Source organism: Nansenia antarctica, assembly GCF_963989245.1.
Source record: "Nansenia antarctica genome assembly, chromosome: 6".
NCBI classification, from domain to species: Eukaryota; Metazoa; Chordata; class Actinopteri; order Argentiniformes; family Microstomatidae; genus Nansenia; species Nansenia antarctica.
In genome coordinates this window covers 49,467,842-49,489,485 of record NC_137676.1, presented here as the reverse complement: position 1 = coordinate 49,489,485, position 21,644 = coordinate 49,467,842, and the positions used below count along the sequence as shown (strand labels likewise).

At 42.0% G+C, this 21,644-nt stretch overlaps 1 protein-coding gene across 1 annotated transcript; it reads left to right on the top strand.

Moving 5' to 3' along the window:
• The first annotated feature begins 579 nt into the window (after positions 1–579).
• cbx5 (chromobox homolog 5 (HP1 alpha homolog, Drosophila)) lies at positions 580–9,070 on the top strand. Its single transcript, XM_080534961.1, has 5 exons — positions 580–719; positions 1,311–1,518; positions 1,902–2,139; positions 4,612–4,712; positions 6,480–9,070. Exons 2-5 carry the CDS (start codon positions 1,382–1,384, stop codon positions 6,619–6,621), a joined length of 618 nt encoding a protein of 205 aa, XP_080391087.1. The 5' UTR covers positions 580–719; positions 1,311–1,381; the 3' UTR covers positions 6,622–9,070.
• The last annotated feature ends 12,574 nt before the right edge of the window (positions 9,071–21,644 follow it).

Below are 21,644 nucleotides of genomic sequence, written 5' to 3'. Positions count from 1 at the left end.
AACTACAGGTGCATCACAGGCAACTACAGGTGCATATTTGCAATGTATATGGAAATACGCATTATATTATGCTCCTTTCTGGTCTGGGAGAACTGAGGAGCGAAAACAGCTTAATATGGGGGGATATTGCAAGAGGCCTGGCAACCGGAATCCTAGCAGCACCTCTGGTATTAGTACCCTCGTAAAAGACGTGTAAATAAATAAATCAACACTACACATTTCGTATCCTTGCTGCTCTTCAAATATTGCATTTGAAAAACAAAAACATGCTTTTGCATTGTTCCCTTTGCACAGTAAAAACATAGATGTTTTGGTGACGTCCTTACGACCGGTAAAGTCACGTGACGCTGCTTCAATCAAGGCCCTTTAGTCCTTTTTCAACGAAATAACATTGTTATTTTTACACAAAAGTATGTGAACGAGTATGTCGTATGAGACGAGTATGTGAGTGATATACGCCATCTGTGTCATTATTATAAGAAATCCTAAAATACACTCGTAAACAGGGCCGTGCGTGGGCGTGCGCGATCCAGCAACATTGTGTATTTTAGCGCGCGTTTTTTACGCATAGCAGTGCAAGCCAGTTTCTGGTCGGAACGGAAAGGACTGACCTCACGAGAGCAGCAAGCACGCCATTAACTACCGCGCCGTACCTAGCAACTGTGAAGTGGCAAACAACTGCTAACAGTCCAGTCAAAAGCAGTTATCCGAACACAAAGGTAAGGTACTATGTATATCCGTGTTTTACTTGACGTATAAAACCGAATTTCTCAGTTGTGAGGTGAGGATGTCCTCCGTGGCTACCTAGCTACTGTGCTAGCATTGACCCTGATTTGGCTAACGACGTTAGCCGCCAAGGCTAACTGCCTAATAGACGATGGTAATAGACGATGGACGGTGTAGAATGTAGAATGCATGGTGTTAGAATGGCTGAAGATTCAAAACAAAACAAAGCAGTTTATTCTAGTCAGCCACGTCGTGTTTTGGACAGGACGGAGGAGCTGGAAGTAAATACTTAGCCAGCGAGGTAGATGGCTTCCTGCTAGCATAGCTTAGCTAGCGAGGCATAATGCTAGTTGAATGAAAGTTAAGTTGAAGCCAGCTAGCAGACATTATTGCTTCAAGAACAACTGAACTCTTTCTGTCGGTCCGCGCTGTGCAGTCAATAATAATATATTCGGAGTAGCTAGCTAGCTTATCTTGTCGATCTGAGTGGGTTAGTGCAAAGGGCGACGTAGGCCTCGATGCTTTGACCAAGATCCATTCACGTTGATCATATGCAACAACAAACTTTGTCCATTGTCTTTTAGCTCCAGTTTTCCATCACCTGGTTGATAGGTGCCACTTATCCACATATTGATTAGCTACTGCTGTGCTAGCCATGGGAAAGAAGACAGAAAAGAAAGAAGATGGCGCCTCATCCTCCGAGGAGGAAGAATATGTTGTTGAGAAGGTACTGGACCGGAGGACCGTGAAGGGCCGAGTTGAATTCTTCCTCAAGTGGAAAGGCTATTCCGAGTAAGTCCAGCTTCATCTCATAATGACCATTGCTTCGTTCACTACTACAGTCTTAGATACGTATTCGATAAACAGGCTCTAAAGAGAGTGCTTCCATAGTTCAGAAAGTGTTACATGGAACCCAAAAAGGGTTCCCCATATTGTTCTAACGCAGGGACAGCCGAAGAACCCTTTTGGGGATTTTCTAAGAAATGTAACTAGTATACCTATGATAAATGTATACCCTATGTAAGACACAAATGTATATAGCATGTGTCTTACATACTGTATACATGTGTCATAGGTATACTAGTTATTGGTTATCAGTATTGGCCATTGTCAACTTGTTTTTTATGAAGTTTTAACTCACATGTTGTATTTGCACTTTTACATTTTATTTTCAGGAAGCACAACACATGGGAGCCAGAAAAGAATCTTGAGTGCCAAGAGCTTATTGCTGAGTTCATGAAGACCTACAAGAAGGGTAGCAGCAGCAGCAGCAGCGGGGGTGCCACTCCCAGCAGTGCAGGGGCCAAATCCAGCACAGGCCCGTCAGGGCGCACCAAGGACAGCAGCAGCACGAAGAGGAGAAACTCTGATGAAGACGAGGAGGGAAGCAGCAAGCCCAAGCGGAAAAAAGAGGTGGGTTACCTTGTGCATTGATGTTTTTCTGATTGTGGAAATGGAGAAGTCCGTAGAAGTACATAGAAGCTAGGTGAATTGAGCTCCTACAGGCAACACAATACGTGTGAATTGGCGGTTTTTACTTTCAAAAAAAGGGGGTTTCAAATTCAGCATTTGTTCACATAAGTAGAACCGATGGTTCTGGAGCCTAATGGCCCATAGGGCAGGAGCCTAACTCCTGTTTCCGTAGCGTGAGGCGGCTTAATGTACAAGGCAGCAAACCTAGGGGAAACACTGCATAACCTTTTGAGTGCAAGACCAAGAGATTAATCATTGGTATTGTCAGCTCGAACAATAGCTTAATCTCTCTTGCACTTTCAATTTGCATGTCAACAATTAAGTCTTGGTGTCTTATTTAAAAGTCAAATGGCTGGCAATGTATAAGGCAGCAACATTCAGCAGAGAGATGGCTTTGCAATATGGAGCCCTTTTCAGCTTACTTTAAACTTTTCTTTAAAAGACTCGTTTGCAAATTGTAACCGCTGTGACATGATCTCTGCTTGTTTCCCGCAGTAGTGACAATTTTGGTGTCTCAAGTAGTTAATACATTTATTGGAGATGAGTTTCCCATACATAGAGGACACTGGCAGGCCGCCATAGTCTAATTTGTCCCGCCATAGTCTTTTATAACGAACCAAAAGTATTTTTAGCTGTTATTTTTGCGAAGTGTTTGAGCAGGTTCGCAGAGAGGCCGGAGCTAGGGCTTTAAACGGCCGTTCCCCGTCGATAAAAATTAGGGATGCACGATATGCATTTTTCCCTACCGATATTTACCCGCTTCTCGTGGCCGATACCGATATTATTATTATTATTTTATTTTTTCTTTCCTAGCACCAGGGGAGCTCCCCCTCCCAAATTTCGTTGTTTGGTACCTGTACTATATCAATGACAATAAAGACCATTCAGATATCATTTCACAGTTGATAACCTGTAGTTCATGCACACCTGAAGGTAAGAAAGGCTATGTAGTGAGCAAAGATTGATGATTTAATATTCCATAGTGATCTCACCAAATCTAACTTACATCACTATTGTTAACACAACAAAGAAAACACTTCTGAGTCTTCAAATGTTCATTTATTATTTCCTCTAACAAACAGAATCTGTTATACAGTGCACAATGCTTTTTTTTAGCCAAGATCTGGCCTCCTTTTATGAAAACAAAAAAGGCTCACCTAAGAGTAATTAGATCAAAAAAGTGTCAAAAATAAAGTGCACCTTGTGCATCAGTCAATACAAAAATAAAGTGCACCTTGTGCATCAGTCAATACAAAAATAAAGACTTTTAAAGAACCAAAAGTTGTATAGAACTTGTACAGAAACTAGTGCCAAATGGCTGCTTAGTCTGCAGATAAACAGAATGATACAAGGCACATAGTAGGCTACACTAGTATGCTTAATAAAGCAACTGAAAAGGGCTGGGCTATGCTACTTTTAGTGCATGAGGATGAGGTAGGTTGTGATAAAGCCCATCAAACGTTTTGCATAAGAATTAAAAATAAATTGCACTGACATGGAAAAACTAAAAGTGCATGTTTTCCTTGTAAACAACTTGTCTTGTATAGCCTACATTCACATTCTCACCTAAATAATAGACACGTTTTCCATTGGTGTTCCCTAATATACAAACTGAATACAATTCCTACCTCATAGAACCTTTGCTAGCCTAGTCTTCAGAAGCAGTAGCCTAGCTGCGGTGGTAGCCTAGCCTTCAGAAGCAGTAGCCTAGCCGCGGTGCAACACATTGAACACGCATTTGAAAACTGCAGGAAGACAGCAGACAGCTCAAAGGCTCAAGCAATCAATGAAAAAATAATGGAGTTGGTGGAGCTACCACCGCGGCTAGGCTACCTTCTGTAGACTAGGCTACCACCGCGGCTAGGCTACCTTCTGAAGGCTAGGCTACCTTCTGAAGGCTAGGCTACCACCGCGGCTAGGCTACCTAGTGCTTGATATTCCTTCCATACAGCGTGCTTGCAATGGTGATTCTTCAGGTGACTTATTAGATTCGTTGTGTTGTAACTCTTTGCCCTTTGCCCTCCTCTCCGAACTTTTGTTGAACATGTATTGCAAATTGCAAATGCAACATCTGCCTTAGAAATTGTGAAGAATGTCCACACAGGGGAAGGCATGTTTCGCTCGCGTCTCGTCTATACAAACTGCGTGCCTGAGCGCGGAACCCGGAAGCAGAGTGCGGAAACCGGAAGCAGAAATATTTCCGGCTTCATATTATCGGTTTAAATATCGGCTAATTTTATAATAAATACCGATACCGATAAACATTAATTCCTCAATATCGGGCCGATAAATATCGGTGCCGATAATATCGTGCATCCCTAATAAAAATGTGTGAAATTTGGTCCACGCGCCACAGTCTTACAAAATCCAGTGGGAAACACTGAATTTATAATCGGTTGCTTCTTCTTTCAGGATGACATTCTTGTTGCCCGGGGCTTTGAGAGAGGTCTGGAACCAGAGAAGATCATTGGAGCCACTGACTCATGTGGGGACCTAATGTTCCTAATGAAATGGTGAGTGTTTTTGCTCAGTGTTTACTGGTGGATATTTCCCATTAGATCATGGCCTACACAAGCATTAGTACATTATTACACTACAAGCATTAGTACATTATGACACCACAAGCATTATTACTACCTGTCTTCTGCCATAGATTGAAGACCCATCTCTTCAGGCTACATCTTAAAAGTCCCTCCTAAAGACCTCCTCATCCCCACTACCCCCCTTTACAGTTTCTCTACTGTAAATAAATTAATAAAAATAAAAAAGCATTGTGACTGCCAATTGCCCCTGGTCCTAGCATAGATTTATTTTTCTTATGATGGAGAGATGATTTACTTAAACAAATATATTTGTTGTAGTCGCTTTGGATAAAGGTGTCTGCTAAATGCCAAAAATGTAAATCTAATGTAGTTGTTGATCTTTGTAATTGTGCCAGGAAACCACCAAACCATCAAGAGTAGGGGTGGGAATCGCAGGGTAACTCACAATACGATAACCGTATGATATTTTGCCCCCGATACTGTATATATACAGCAATTCTGTTATAGTTGATACATTGTAAGACAATTCATCAACGATACATCACAATATCTGTGTTAAATGAAGAAAAAATACCACTATAAAGGCAAAAGGCAGGAATGGTTGTGAACAATGAAACAAACAATAAATTAAGCCTAGCCTACATCTTTCTTACTCTTAGCATAGTGTCTCTAACATGCACACACACTGACTGCAACTTGTCCATGTGTATCTGCCATAGAGGTCTGCAAGCCCAAGGGGGCCCAACGCCATCAGCAGCTTAGGGCCGGGCTCGGGCCGATTATATATATATTTTTGGCAAAATAGGCTTGCAAAATTGCCAAAAGGCTGTACTGCCGAGAAAGCAGGAGTTAAATATTTAAAGGAAGGACTACATACAACGCTCCAATAGCCATTTCAGTTAAATATTTTCAGCAGAAATATAATGGTCCCAGACTTTAGATTTGATAGCTAGAGGTGCATTTCGTATTTGTTTTTCCCCGCTTTCCACCATTTCATCTTCTTCACCGTTGTTGGTTCACTTCCGTTCTACAATGCGCGTGGGCAGCTTGTTTCCCGATTTTAAAAACAGTATTTTGCAATGTGAATCGCTAATCGTATTGCAAGAGGCCACAATATGATAATCACTGTAACAATATTTTGTCCTATCCCTAATCAACAGTAGGAAAACTGTCCACTGGGTGCTATGTTTTTTTGTCTTTGTGGTACACTGTTGGTGACACCTTTTTAATAATAGGTGCCTTAGTTTTAGAGTTGAGTTCATCATGCCAGAATTAAGCAATATCACACGAGGGAGTGTGTTATACTGAATATCAGCACGGCTGTGATTCGGTCGTAGGTACGAGGCCGCAGGCATTATAACAGCATTATAACAGCACGACCTCGAGTGTGATATTGCTTTTATACAACAGTTCTACAGCGCAATTTATTAGTTAACAGTAATAAGCGACAACAGATTATGGTTTGTTTGTTTATTTAATAATAAAAAAATATAAAAAATAGTTCCGCAACTGAACTTCAAATGGACTGTTGCCTAGTAACCTGAACACAAACATGTAGTCTAATTAACGGTCATTTAGTAGAACATCTGTGCGGCGGAGTGATACATATAGTTAAAAGTCCCTGTGCTGTTATACTGTATATCAGCACTCATGGAATGCCTCTTGTCCAATCAAATTACTTGGTTGGAACTAACTGTTGTATAAAGTGGAATAAAGCATTGTTTATGCTCTCTGCAGGAAGGACTCTGATGAGGCAGATCTGGTGCTGGCCAAGGAAGCCAATCATAAGTGCCCACAGATTGTCATAGCGTTCTACGAGGAGCGCCTCACTTGGCATGAAGATGGAGACAAGAAAGAAAAGGCGGCTGTGAGCATGTGAGTCGGAGTGTGACAGGAAGCTGACAGAGCTCTCATGCAGCAGACACAACCTGGAGACAGACGTTCACACACTCAGCCCTTTCCCTTTGCTATTGATCATTTAACACCAACCAACGATGGAGGACACTGCCCACTTCATGACACCTCCCATATGCTCCAAACACAGGTAAATGTCGCTGAACAACTAAAGCTCAAGCCAATTTAACTCGGAATGTAAAAAAGAATGCAGACAGACTGGGGTTGGGAGATGGTGAACAGGTGGTGTATGCTACCGGGGAGGCTTTGTGGTTTCTTCCCCCTGTGCTTTTACTTCTCTTGCTGTAATACTGTTTTTTTTGTCTTGTCTGAAATATGACACCATGGGATATGATTTTCTATGTAAGATTCTACGTGGTCAACTGTGTATGTACACACGGCCATCTTTAGTGTGATTGGCAAGTAGTCTACACTAAGATCTAACAGGTAAAATGGCAACATTTGACCATGGTGGTCCTGGGTATTATTGCCATTGAGAAGAAATCATGTCATACAGAAATCAAGTCATACTATTAACAATCTTTGAATGTTGTTTGGCAATACAGTTTTCTATGACATTAGTCATCTGAACACATATTAGGCCTCTCTGGTAAAAAACAAAAAAAACATCCCCTTCAATTTTTATTTAGTGGTTGTAGTTAGTTTGAACATTTTAACTTTTGTGTACTATGGTCCCTCCCTCCATCTGACTCCCTCCATGTTTTTAGTCTCTCTTACTCCAGTCCACTTATCATGTAGTTGTGTGGATGGACAGTATTTTAAGTTCGATTACACGCTTCTATATTTGAGCCCACAGCTTTGCCCCGTAGCTTCCTTTAATTATTTGGCTGATAAATAAAAACTTAAAACTAATCCTAGACTAAAAAGATTTTCCATTGCAAGTGTGATTTAATCCTGGACTAGTCTTAAGCCTTGTCTGTGAAACCGGCCCATTGTGTCACCACAACAAGCACAAGTAAGCACATATCCCAGTGCACAAATAACCTGTATGAGAGGTTGTGTCCAGTGTTGTCCGACATTTTTTATGCTAGTGGAACCAGCCATCATAAGAAGATTCACAATCACCATGCCACAGGCTCTACAGTTGAAACAAGCATACCTGGCTCTATTTGTGATCATGATGGGCCGGTTTCACAGACAAGGCTTAAGCCTAATCCTGGACTAAAAAGCATCTTCAATGGAGATTTTACATTGAAAGTGTGATTTAGTCCAGGACTAGGCTTAAGCCTTGTCTGTGAAACCGGCCCTATAAGTATTAGGCTGTGGTGAATTCCACCCAACTAAGTATTTTGAAAAAATGATTATTTGGCCTTATTATACATTGGTACCCCATCGTAACATACGGGTGGTATAACCAGAAGGGATCATAGAAAGTTAATGTGAACTGCTCTTGACCCTGAATTTTGCCTTTTTGAATTATGATGGAAATTATGGAATTATGGAAATTATGGAATTATGATGGAATTATGGAATTATGATGAAAATGTTGTTCACATCACAGCTGAATATTATAGATTATTTCTACTACCTAACATATCCCTCCCAAGGTCATCCATTGCTGATGAGTGTGGTGACGAGCATTGTAGGGTTTGCATTTTTTTTCACATTTAGCATTTGTTACCCATTTCACCTCCAAACGGGGTTGTAGAGGGCAAGGTTGTGTGTTTATATGGTTGAGATGATGAACAGAGTGCTGTGTATTGTGATACTCAGTATATTTGTGTGTAATAGACAAATATATAATCATTTAATGTGATGTTTTTCCCCAACAATTTAATTTTAATTTTTTGAAGCAACTGCGGGTGAAGAGTTGTCTAGTCATAAGTACATTGAAAATGACCGATAAGGGCTCTGCACACAGCGTGCGATTTCTGTTGCGCGTCAACATTCCATTTTGAAGTTTGAATGGAAGTCTATGAGAACATCGCATTTCAACACACACGGCCCCGATTTTAATCGCACGGCGAAAATTCGATTCCATTCATTTTGAATGGGACAAAGCACACGGCGTGCGAGTTTTGTCGCACTGTCAAATTTGTGCTTTTTCCCATTCAAAATGAATGGAATCGAATTTTCGCCGTGCAATTAAAATCAGGGCCGTGTGTGTTGAAATGCGATGTTCTCATAGACTTCCATTCAAACTTCAAAATGGAATGTTGACGCGCAACAGAAATCGCACGCTGTGTGCAGAGCCCTTATCGGTCAAACCCTTTCATTTTTTATTATTTTTCTCTTTGTTCTAGTCACACCCAATCATGTATGTTCAAAGACACCATTTAAAGCCATTTTTTTTTATCAAGTTGTTTTCAAAATGTGTAGTGTTTGGTGTATTTTACCATTTCAAACTGTTCTGCAAGTTTGTTTTTTTATATGTCTTGTATGAAATTGTAGTAAACAGTTTTCAACATTAAAAGGACTGAGCCTCTTGTTTATAAGAATGTGACATTCTCATCAGTACACCTCTTTCACCTGATTAACATTCTGCCTGTTGACATACTGTACTGATGGGTAGAGCAAACATAGACATTTCCTGTGTAATGGACATTAAAAGTACCATCTTATGTTTTCCGAGGCAGTCTTACCGTTGTCTTTGAATATAGTGCACTGTTCACATTGATCCAGCAGATGGTGCCATTTTATGTCAAACGTGTATGTGGCCATGTCCAAAACATTGAATTCTGACACGGGCCAATTTAAATACTTTCCCCACTAACACTGATACACTAACATTGATAACTGCAACCTTTGTTGAGAAAACAATTGTGTCCTTGTCCAATGATTGAGGCATTATGAGTGGTTGATGGATAAATTGTGGTTAGTGTAGATGACTGCATTTTGTTGATTGAAATTAGTACCCTAATTGATTTTGGTGACACTTCAACCTTTGAGTTAGATTTTGACTTGTGGTTTCAGTTATTTTGAATTCACTTCATGTAAGTAAAGTTTATTTATATAGTACCTATCACAGACCAGCGGTCACAAAGTGCTTTACATAGGCTATAAAAACATAATTAAAGAGCAAAAGTAATGTTAAAAGAAATCGGTAAATAAGTGAGAATAAAAACAAGAAACAAATAACAAGTGTACAACAAATAATAACAAGACACAAAAAGACAGGCTTTTGGGGTTAGCCTTAGTGTCTGTACAGGACAGTCTTGAGCTGTTTTTTAAATGCTTTGACCGAGACCACTGATCTAAGTTCCAAAGGAAGAGCATTCCAAAGTTTCTGAGTACCCTGGTCAGAGGTCCTGAGAGACCTACTGGGTGTTTTTATCTCTGAATTGTAAACAGAGGATGAGCATATGAGTTATATGAGCTAGACTAGAGAGACATGGTGAATACTCCAAAGTTGTCTGATGCTGTGTGTGTTGTGATATTGAGAGTGTTGATATTCATCTATCGTACTTTTTTACACTGTTTATCATAGGGAACAAAGAATACACACGCACACTGCTGCATAGCTACATATGTAGCAGTGGAATTTTCCGAGCAAAAAGAAGAAGAAAAAGAAGCTGTTACACTCCAAATGGAATGCAAAGGTCACTAGTAAATGTCCAGCCCCTGGGACCATTAGGGAGTGAGCAGCAGGGTATTTTATGGAGCTTGGCGTTGTCTGCTGACAAACCTGTGCCGGGAGGGCTTGGAGAGTCAGTGGAGCCCTGCCTGTGATGTCTGGGGTAAACGTAAAGGCAGACGCATCTGTGGAAATATAATTTTGTATTTAACCTTTATTTTAGCAGGGAGTCCCATTGAGACCAATGTCTCTTTTTACCAGGGTGCCCTGCATATGCACAGACAGTTTACAGTAATACATAATGCACATACAAAATTGCAACATAGTAAAACGCAATCAAGAAAAACAAAAATATTTTTCATCAAATTGATGGACAGGCATACAGAGAGAGTATTGAATGTTGAATTAAGTTAGATGTCAGGTGAGTGTTAATATTGCAATGAGCTACAGAGCATGAGAACCTGACAAATATACACAATTTCATATTAGGTGTGTGTCAGTGGAGGCTCCTCCATAGAGGTGGAGGAGGCCTGGCCTCCCCAATAATTTGAGAGAAGAGAGAGAGATTTAAAAAAGCAATAATTATATTTATTTTATTTATTTATTTAACATTATTATTATATTATATTAATATTATTTCCGTTTTGTTCATAAATCTGAATTTTTCCATGGCTAAAACCCAATATTGCAATTGTAAAGCACCTACAGGCCAGAATCCCTATCCGTTTCTATTGAAGGAGGCCAGGCCTCCTGTCGGAAAGGCCAGGCCTCCTGTCGGAAAGTGGTTTCTCATAGAAGTCAATGTAATGCAATTTTTTTCATGGAAATATGTGATTGGCCAAATCACTGAAAATGGGTGGGCACAGGAGGCCTGGCCTCACCATGCATTGAGTCCAGGGCTGAAAGATTGACATTTTGTTCGTCCAATCACATGAAGCCATTTTGAGAATTCGCCAGTCACTTCAGTGCAGGACACGCTAGAACACCCATGGCTATTATCCCTGAAAATAATAGCTCATTTGGCCAAATACTTTTGCTTAAAATGACCTCGAAAGTCGGCGAGATTCTGGCGCGATTTATACATCGAATAGGTAGACAACATTTAGGATTTATTGAACAGTTTTATTTTTAATATTAATAATTAATAATTGTATGTACAGTAGTATGTTGTGGTGAATGTTGTGAGCCTGAGCAGAAGGGACAATAGCTGCTGCAGGCGGACCATGATCCATTGTGCAGGTAACTTATTACATATGTTGTTTGAGTTCTATGTTTTGGTGCATTTTGTAAGAGTCCACTCGTGGTGTTGCTAGCATTCGCGAGCTAGGGCATGGCTAGTCAGTAACGTCATGTTGCATTCCACGTGTAGTACCTTTTTCCGCCACACGCGTGTATGAGTGCTGTTGTGCAGGATAAATATTAGAAATGGATGAAGTATTGTTCTGAATTGTATATTGTGTGTCTGATTGACATAGTTTTGAGTGCTTTTGACATGTCATTGATTGTATGTAGTATGTTGTGGTGAATGTTGTGAGCCTGAGCAGAAGGGACAATAGCTGCTGCAGGCGGACCAGAGATTCATGCCAATTGTTTTGTTTATTTGATGACCCATTGTGCAGGCAATAAAAGCTGCTTCATCCACCATCCTGAGAGTGTCCCAATCCCTTCAGTACAACCAAACACAAATTTATAATTTTTAACAAAGACAGATAAGAAGAACAGGGAACATTCCATCGCGAGTGAAGCGAGCAAGCAGAAAAAAAATTGGCCTCCTCAATTCTGGAAGTCACCAGCCTCCACTGGTGTGTGTGTGTCTGACTGACTATGACTGTGAAGAGGTTTATGAGTGCCAGTCTCCCCATGTGCAATGCGCAAGCACAGCCTGTGCTGTATCAGTTACTTCCAGAGCAAATGAGTTCCTGAGGGCATTGCCTGTGGCAGGGGTTGGTTGTCTTGCAGCACATTATCCCAAATGAGTGTCGAGGGGGCGACTGCAGCTGTGGTTATGGGTACAGTCAGGGGATGCGGCAGTGCGCAATGCATGGGATGGAATTAGGAATGGTATTAACGTGTTTATTTCTCCCTCCACTAGCCCACCCTGATTCAAACATACCTTTTTTTTTAAAGCACAAAAATGTGGTACTGCACAAAGGGCCGTGTTGGAATACATTAATGTTTTTAATGGTTTAATGTTACCTTATTTCCAGAAATGTTGGGTGTTCCATGAGTATGTCTGAGATCAATGTCATTTCATATGGCCTTTCTTGTGCACAGATCAGGTAACCTGGTCGCAGCTGCCAAACATCTGTTTTTCTGTGGGTCCTTGTTGCACAAGACATTACAGCCGGCAGTGGTGCTTTGTGCATCCGCCTCACAGCAGTGCACTGATCCGCATGAAGGTGATTGCGGCGTGATGCTTTAAATTGGACAGCCATCATGTTTAATGTGCAGTAAAGCATCAGAGACAAAGCTTCCTCATTCTCAGCGTCGCCCTCTTCCCCCAGCGCGGACGCCACCAACCCCCCGCTGCCTCCCGTTCCCCTCGCCGCCCTCCCTCTCCTCGTCTCCTCCCTTGACCAAGGGGAAGAGTTATAGCTGCCATAAAAGGCAGGTAATGCATTGTTAACTAATTCTGTCTGCTCAGAGCTGATATATCCTCTGCGACGATGCTTCTAATAAAATGCAAATGCTAATGCTTGCCCTCCATGAGCTGATATCATTTTTAACAGGCTAGAGGTAAATGCTAGAGGAGGGTGGGGCAGTCTGAAATGGCCAGCCCTGCTGCGACCCTGATCCAGGAGACAGCAGGAGTGTCACACATCTCTGAGACTCCTCAGAGTCCTTCCTTGACTGATCTGTAACACAAAGTGGGCTTCTATTGGTGCCATTGGACATAGCATACCAGTGGGGTTGAGAATAAGGTGGTGGTGGGAAACAGAAATCCAGTACGCCGTGCCTTGGGACAGAGGAAGATAATAGCATCACCAGATTCCTATGGACATACCAATGAGACTTTTTTTTAAAGTTGACATGTTTTACTGAAGCATTGAAGCAGTATGTAAGAGAGCCATCGGACTGAATATGATGAGGGTGAACTTTGAGCAAGCCACAAGCTGCAGCTGGCGTTGCTCTCATGTGTTTTGGTTTTTAGGGACCATATCTCTTGTGTCCACTTCATATGAAATATTTTAAATAATCTCACACTTAACGTGTGAATCCATTTTACAAAGAGTCCTTGAGTACAGCTAGCCTGTAAATGCTACATCTTTTGGAGAAAGGCATTTCTCTGTTCTCACCTAATAACCAGCTAAGCATGAACACCTTCTTGCCTGTGGATATAATGCTGATATAATAATGATATTTTCATGTGAATACTTATGTCATACTTGGTGTAACCTTGGGCTTCTAAATATTGATCCACTTCTAGATGTTCAATTATCCACTGCCATTTTTCTGCCATCTACTGTAGTAAGTACAAGTGATTTGTCTTCTGTCATAACTCTGGGCTTGTCCTGTAATTAGACCATAAATTCATTTGCAGAAAAGAAAGAGAGAAAAAAGATTGAAAGCATTAAGTAAGCATCTATGATTGGTAGAACTTTTATAAGCTCCCACACACCCAATGTTTTCATAATTTCTATCATTTTAGAATAGAATAACTTGATTACAAATTCCTAGAATGTAAGTTTTCTATTTTCTATTCTTGCATGTGCTAGATGATGTAATTCCTAATCAAGAAAAAAGTCTCACAATGAAATGATTGCTATTTTGTATTATTTGAACAAATTGTTCATAACAATTGTTATAGAATTGCAATCAGCGACAAGGAAGTAGAATGTAAAATGGTGGGACCCTTTGGACTGGAATAAATAGACCAATTCCAATTCCAAAGCACTCCACACTGGAAAACCATACAATGGTCCTTATTTAGAGCATGGCAGCAGTTAAGTGGGGAGCTCTAAAAAACAAATGACTCCTGATTGAATCTCCTGTGAGATTAGCTCCATGGTCCCTGCTGCTAAATTACACATGGAGATTGGGTCTGTCGCTATAGCTTGTCAGAGCATTTTAACAAAAGTTACTCGCACAATGTATTTCAGAGGTGAATGAAGTACCGGAATGAGCCTGGTTTCTGGTGGAGAATGTTATCTCAGCAGGAGGGTCTGACTTAAGAAACATAAACACAGTAGGCTGAGAGGGAGTAGAGGAGAGATACAGGCAGTGAAGTGTGTTGCTACGTGTTGAGGAGGAAATCTGGCCGCTCTTTTATACCTGCTGTATATGATATTCTCAGTATAGAGTCAACAGCTGCCATTGTGGTTAGATATACTGGGGGCCGGAGAGGGAAGGTCAGCCAAAAGTGCCCACCTGCTCCCCCGTCCTCCATCACCCAGCGTTTAGGCCTGAGGAGGAATCACAGCCCACTATTGGGCCGCTGTGGACAGCATGTGTCCCTGAATTTATGATGCCGACTTATTGGCGCCCTTTTACGTTAAAAGCCGGCTTGAGTTTCCTGGCGTAGCGGAGAGTGTGGAGAGTGTTAATCCAGTCACATTCAGAGTAGACACGTACAGGGCCCTGGCTCTCTACCGGCCCTGAGCCCTGACTGCCTGTTGCCCATCACTGACCACAACATTCTACAGGCCGAGCGTATCCAGCCCCAGCATAATGCACAGCAATAAAATCTCTAATGTTACACCCTCTATGAATGGGAGGTATTATACGCTTGAGGTTGAATATGGGAGACTTACGAACAGCCCAGCTGTGAGAACTACATTTGGCAGAGTGGGGGAAAAAGGCACATCTGTCCCATGTCAAACGCTGCACATCCTACAATTCAATTTTAGAATGCAAATGATAATTTGGGCAATGGGCAATTTCAGCATGCGTTCTCCATGAGGGATTAGGAACCCATGACATCTCCTGGATTTCTTTGAGGAGATCTTTATTTAATCACAAATTGTTGAGCTCATATTAATTGATGCACAAGGAGTTGATCTGGCATAACTTGAAGTGTCGTACTAAAAGTGTCTTTGACACAAAATAGATTGCTCTCAACAACAGAGGAAGTACAATTGAGCCCTGCTGTGTGCATAGAAGGCAACTGATGAAGGCAATGCAAGGCAAGTTTATTTGTATAGCACATTTCATACAACAGCGGCAATTCAAAGTGCTTTACAGATAGTATAAAAAAATACAGAAAAAGAAGGATAGTAAGAAAAGAATAAATGTTAAAAATGGCAAGAATAGATACATATATATATATATCAGTGGAGGCTGGTGACTTCCAGAATTGAGGAGGCCAATTTTTTTTCCGCTTGCTCGCTTCACTCGCGATGGAATGTTCCCTGTTCTTCTTATCTGTCTTTGTTAAAAATTATTAATTTGTGTTTGGCGGTACTGAAGGGATTGGGACACTCTCAGGATGGTGGATGAAGCAGCTTTTATTGCCTGCACAATGGGTCATCAAATAAACAAAACAATTGGCATGAATCTCTGGTCCGCCTGCAGCAGCTATTGTCCCTTCTGCTCAGGCTCACAACATTCACCACAACATACTACATACAATCAATGACATGTCAAAAGCACTCAAACACTATGTCAATCAGACACACAACATACAATTCAGAACAATACTTCATCCATTTCTAATATTTATCCTGCAGAACAGCACTCATACGCGTGTGGCGGAAAAAGATACTACACGGAGGCCAGGCCTCCTGTTCCCACCCATTTTCAGTGATTTGGCCAATCACATATTGCCATGAAAAAAATTGCATTACATTGACTTCTATGAGAAACCACTTTCCGACAGGAGGCCTGGCCTCCGTGTAGTACCTTTTTCCGCCACACGCGTGTATGAGTGCTGTTCTGCAGGATAAATATTAGAAATGGATGAAGTATTGTTCTGAATTGTATGTTGTGTGTCTGATAAAAAATATAATTATTGCTTTTTTAAATCTCTCTCTCTTCTCTCAAATTATTGGGGAGGAGCCTCCACTGAATATATATATATATACATATATATATATATATATATATACATATATATATAGAAAATAAATAGATAAACATTTAACAACATAATAAGACAATGAATAAAAAAGATATAGATAAAAGTGTTGTTACTGCAACTGTATTCAAGCGCTGCTCTTCTCGATATGCTTGTGAGATTGCAGGTACCTGCGTCTGTGTTTAGCCGCTATCTTGCGCGATACGGCGTGTGAGATCGATACGGCGTGTGAGATCGTGTTTAATACGTGTGAGATCGCAGTGTAAAATGACACGTTTGATACTGCATCTGTATTCAACTGAAGCAGTTTACCATGAAATTCAATTACATTAAAACACATTACTTTCACAGCAGTCACAAGGCATTGCATGCGCCAGAATTGGAATATATTCAAGTGTTACAACTGTGATTGTGTGTTTGATCATATACAGAATGCGAAGGACAGACCTTTAATCTGATCAAATATGCCTAAAGATTCACTCATGGTGTCTAATTGACAGATCCCTGATCCATCTCCGAAAAATGTCTTTGATTGTAGTTGTGAAGAGGCAGGCTTGTGCTTGTAGGATGTCTAAGACACATGATCTCATACAAGCACCTCATGTCTAAGCTTGGACTCCTTCATCTGCTCTGTTGGACAGAAATAAACAGAGACTTGCATGACAGGAATCCAGGAATCGTGAGAGAATTTTGATATCAGACAAAACAGATGGTCTCTGCACTAGACACCTCCTACTCCTATCCCTCCCTTATCTTTTTCCCTCTTCTCTCTCTCTCTCCCTCTCTCTCTCTCTCTCTCTCTTCCATTTCCTCCCTCTTCCCGCCTCTTTCTCTACTCTTTGCATCTGGTTCTTCGAAGTACCATGTTTCAAATCCGTTGGCTATAAACTGAAATGCATGTTACCTAACTAGTATTGCAAGGGTTACGGACCGTTTTAGCACATATAACTTTACCAACCAGACATTATGAGAGGAAGAGCAAAAGAGAGAAGAAAGACTGTATCATGTGTTTCCACTTGTGACCCCTCCAGTACGCCATGCCTCCACCTGGTTTGTTTTAGTGTGTTGTTTCAGAACTGCTGACAGTATGGACTGGTAGATAGTTTTCAGGGGATCTTAATGTTTTGGTCAGAACACAATATGAAACATTGAGATAGGTATCTTAGATTTCCTCCAACCTGAGAGAAAAGGAATTCCGTCTTTAGAATAGTTAATCGTGTTTTAGGTTTAAGAGGGATAACGTGTAGCTAGAAAAAACGCCATCCTTACCCAAGAGCGCTCTTCACTTTGTGTTCAAGACATTCTACAACAGTATGACTATGTTTCAGTTATTGTTGTGGCAATTGGTCTATAATACCTAACAATATTTGTTTGACATGTCAGATGCATTTGATATCAGATGGGCTGAAAGATATGTGCCGTACAGTACAGTAGCCTACAACACTCTGCATCTGGTAGTACACTACAGGAACAAAATGTGCTCATATTGACCTACACCAACATTTGGCTTTAAAAACATCCTTTACAAGCCTTTGTTACCAGAGTATGCTACTTCAAAACTATAGCCTTTAAAGGCCGATTTTACTCGAAACTATGTGAAAATGTATGTCAGATGTGTTGCCTTGACGACTGGAAGGGCAACAGAGGGCCAGTTCTGACTAAATAGCTCATCTGTTTTTGATTGGAGCTGAGCAGTGGCAGTGGATAGGGAGGCTGACTTGCAGAGAAATATAGAGAGATGGAGATAGGGGGAGAGAGAGAGAGAGAGTAAGAGAGAGAGAGAGAGAGGGAGAGAGAGAGAGAGAGAGAGAGAGAGAGAGAGAGGAGAGAGAGAGAGAGAGAGAGAGAGAGAGAGATAGAGAGAGAGAGAGAGAGAGAGAGAGAGAGAGAGAGAGAGAGAGAGAGAGAGAGAGAGAGAGAGAGGGAGGGGCAGGAGGCAGGAAATGGCAGTGTGACCACTGGGCCCACTTACTGCCCGGTCGGAACTCCCGGCCACAGCCAACCCACTGGGCCTTGAATTTCCAACACCTGCTGTGCCTGGTTCCCCCACATAAATCCAGGTGCTCTTGAATAGGCCTCTCTTTCTCCCGTCACCATAGGGGGCTGGAGGCTCAGTGGGCAGGGCTGCAAGACTGGGGCTCAGCCCAATTTTATACTAGTAATGAACAGAATAGGCTACTCGAATAGTTCACCATTGTATGAGAAAAGGCCTGCATGAAAGCTGGGGAATTCCCTCCTCTGGTTGTGCAACACACCACTCAGTCGTTGTATTTTCCCTCTGTAAATCATGACATTTATATGTGTGTATCGTAAATATACATATACGGTATTCATATGTCCTCTTGTCTCATTGCTTCCAAGTGTAATAGTGGTTGTTATGATAAGTAGTGGTAATAGTACCAACCTACACCACCCCCTGGCCTGCAACATTTGAACTGCAGCTCCTGAGCTGATATACCCACCCTCGAAATCATTTTCTCTGGCCCTTTACAGTACCTCCAGCGCTCCCTGGTGATGGATTAATGCACTATTGTTGTCATTTTATTGCCATTTTATTGCCCTCATGCAATTTACCAGGGTTTATGTTCCTCTGCTGTCCACTTGACCAAAGCGCAACGCACTGGAAGCATGCATGGTTGACGGTAGACACGTACACAGGGTCATGGCACACATGCACACACATACACACATATGAAGAAGGGCCCTGTCATGACCTGTTATCAGCACCTGGGGGCAACATTCCATAGCTATGTTGGTGCAGTGTGACAAGAATGCATCATACTGTGTGTTCCACGACACCTTCTACCCTCACTGCCACTTTAAACCCTTGCGTTTACTTAGGCATATATGCATTCAATACCACTAATCATTTTTTGAGAGCAGTTGTTATGGTAGATCTGCTGCAGGGCATGTCTGTTCACATGCCAGAGCCTCCCAGTTCCTCCCAGTTCCTCCCAGTTCCTCCCAGGTCCATTGATATGATGCTGAAAATGCACAGTGCATCCATCTCTGTCACAGCACATGAGTTGCACTTCCCCTTTACACGCGCACACATGCACACACATGCACACACACAAACACACACACACGCACACACACACACACACACACACACATACACACATACACACACACACACACACACACACGCACGCACGCGCACACACACACACACACACACACGCGCACGCACGCGCACACACACACACGCACGCGCACACACACACACACACACACGTACACACACACACACACACACACACACACACATACTGTGCATAGTCACTTCTCTTATGCACGTGCAAGTGCTGAACTTGTGCTGAAGGTAGCTGTTGTAACATGTGCAGAGGAACGGTAACATCTGCCAGATCTCCCACATTCTGTGGACATAGCAGAGCCACAGAGTGTTGAAGTGCTTATTGTTAGTGAACAACATTTTTATTCTTTAATACATTGTATGAGGAAATGATATTGTATCTATTGGCCTTTAGTGGGACACATCACTATTGATAAACAATTGCCTATCACTATTCATAAAAATTGCCTACAGGTTTCAACAGATTGAACATCCAAAAAAACATAGTCCCATACATTATGAAATAGAGTGGAATATTCTGTTTTCCCAGGAAATAATTTAAGATTTAGAAATATGAAAACGTTTTACAAACTCAGTGATGATATAAAAAAAGACCACCAGGGGGAGCATAGATGCTGTAAAATCAGGAACAGACGGCATGGTGGCATAAGAAATTCTACAGAACAACAAACAGTTTCCTCATTGTTATATCCATTTTAATATGCACCCATGCTATAAGCCATATCAGTGCACAATATGAAGCCAAATTATAGGAATTGGGCATTTCATAAATTGTTCATGTTTAGTTTCAATGTTATCCCTATCTCTGTAACGTTAGGTGAGTTGTTGTTGTTCCTTCCTGAGTGTGTTTTCCCTCCATATCTGTGAGGTACCTGTAATTTCAGAGGCTCTCTCTTCCACCCTGAGAGCTGCACATCCATCACTCATAAAGGAAGAGGATAAGTTTCACCCAGTGAAAGAGAGAGGAGACAAAGGCAGGGGACAATTTATGGTGGAGGTAGAAGTGAAGCTCTGGGCCGTGCCTTGATCTTCCCCCGGTGTGCTGGTGGTGCTGAGCAGGGCTGTGGCTACAGCTGCCGCTAAGCTACGCCCCAGGCCTGGTCTGGACCATTCACTCCCACAAGAGGCCCAGCCCAGCCAAGCCATGCCCTACTCTTGGCTCAACAACACCCCCGCCCCAACACAGCCCCCCTCACTGGCCTTTTGAAGCCCCCCCCCCCCCCACCTCCCCCTCTCCAGTTAAACTTTGCACTCGTCCATCTTCCCCCTGCAAGTGCCTGGCTCTTGGTGATGAAATATAGAGTGGAGACCTGTTACATGTTAGTTTAAGAGATAGCACAAGTGTAAATTACACAGGAGGGGTCTGGCTAACCTTATTTATGAGTGGCCTGTCAGGTGTTTAGGTGTTGGAGTGAGATGTGTAGCTTAAATTGTCAGTGAGACCACCAACATGCATGAGGCTGAGTTGAGACTGCCCTATCCCTCCAGCCACTGACCAGTATACATGCACAGACCCCCACTAAACCTGCACCTGCTCCTCCTATACCATATTTGTACTTTTGTACTCCCATAACACACTTCTCCCAAGTCAACATTCAGTTGAAGCGATTTTGCGAACCTCACTGTGGTTCACTGTCACTGTATACAAAGATGGCCACTTATGAATCTAGGCTAACTCAGGACATCAAGTATCATATGGCAGGTACTCCGAACTGTCATGATGTGATTGATACCACCTTTCCTAAATGATAACAGCACCGAGCAGATTACATACTCTCTGTATGTGCTACTATTGTTCCGTGTCTATTAGCGTAACGGTGTTCTTCTGTTCTGTCTAGCTCATTGTCTGTCCTGGCTCCCCCTGGCAAAGTTCTGTCTCAGTGTCTCAGTTCAACAATGAGTTGGACTCCGGTGTACCGTTTTGTTCCCCTAAGTGGGTGAGTGTCGGCCCTTAGCGAGAAAGAGGAGAGGATTACTAAGGACAGGGGAGTGGGGGAGAGGAGAGGTGAGAATAGCAGAGGAGAGGGAAAGAGGAGGGAGAGAGAAGAGGGAGAGCAGGCTGCAGGCAGGTACATCTGCTCTCTCTCCAAACACAGCATATACCCTGTCTGAGGTGTCTCGATCCAAGAAGCCCACAGTGGCAGATTTACAGCCTCTCTTTGTGTATGTATGTGTGTGTGTGTGTGTGTGTGTGTGTGTGTGTGTGTGTATGTGTGTGTGTGAGAGAGAGAGAGAGAGAGAGAGAGAGAGAGAGAGAAAGAGATATACAGACAGAGAGAGAGAGTGTATGTGAGTGGAAGTTGAAAGTGTTTGAACATTGCAACCATACAGTGGCCATCTTGCATTCCACCGATATCCCTTTTT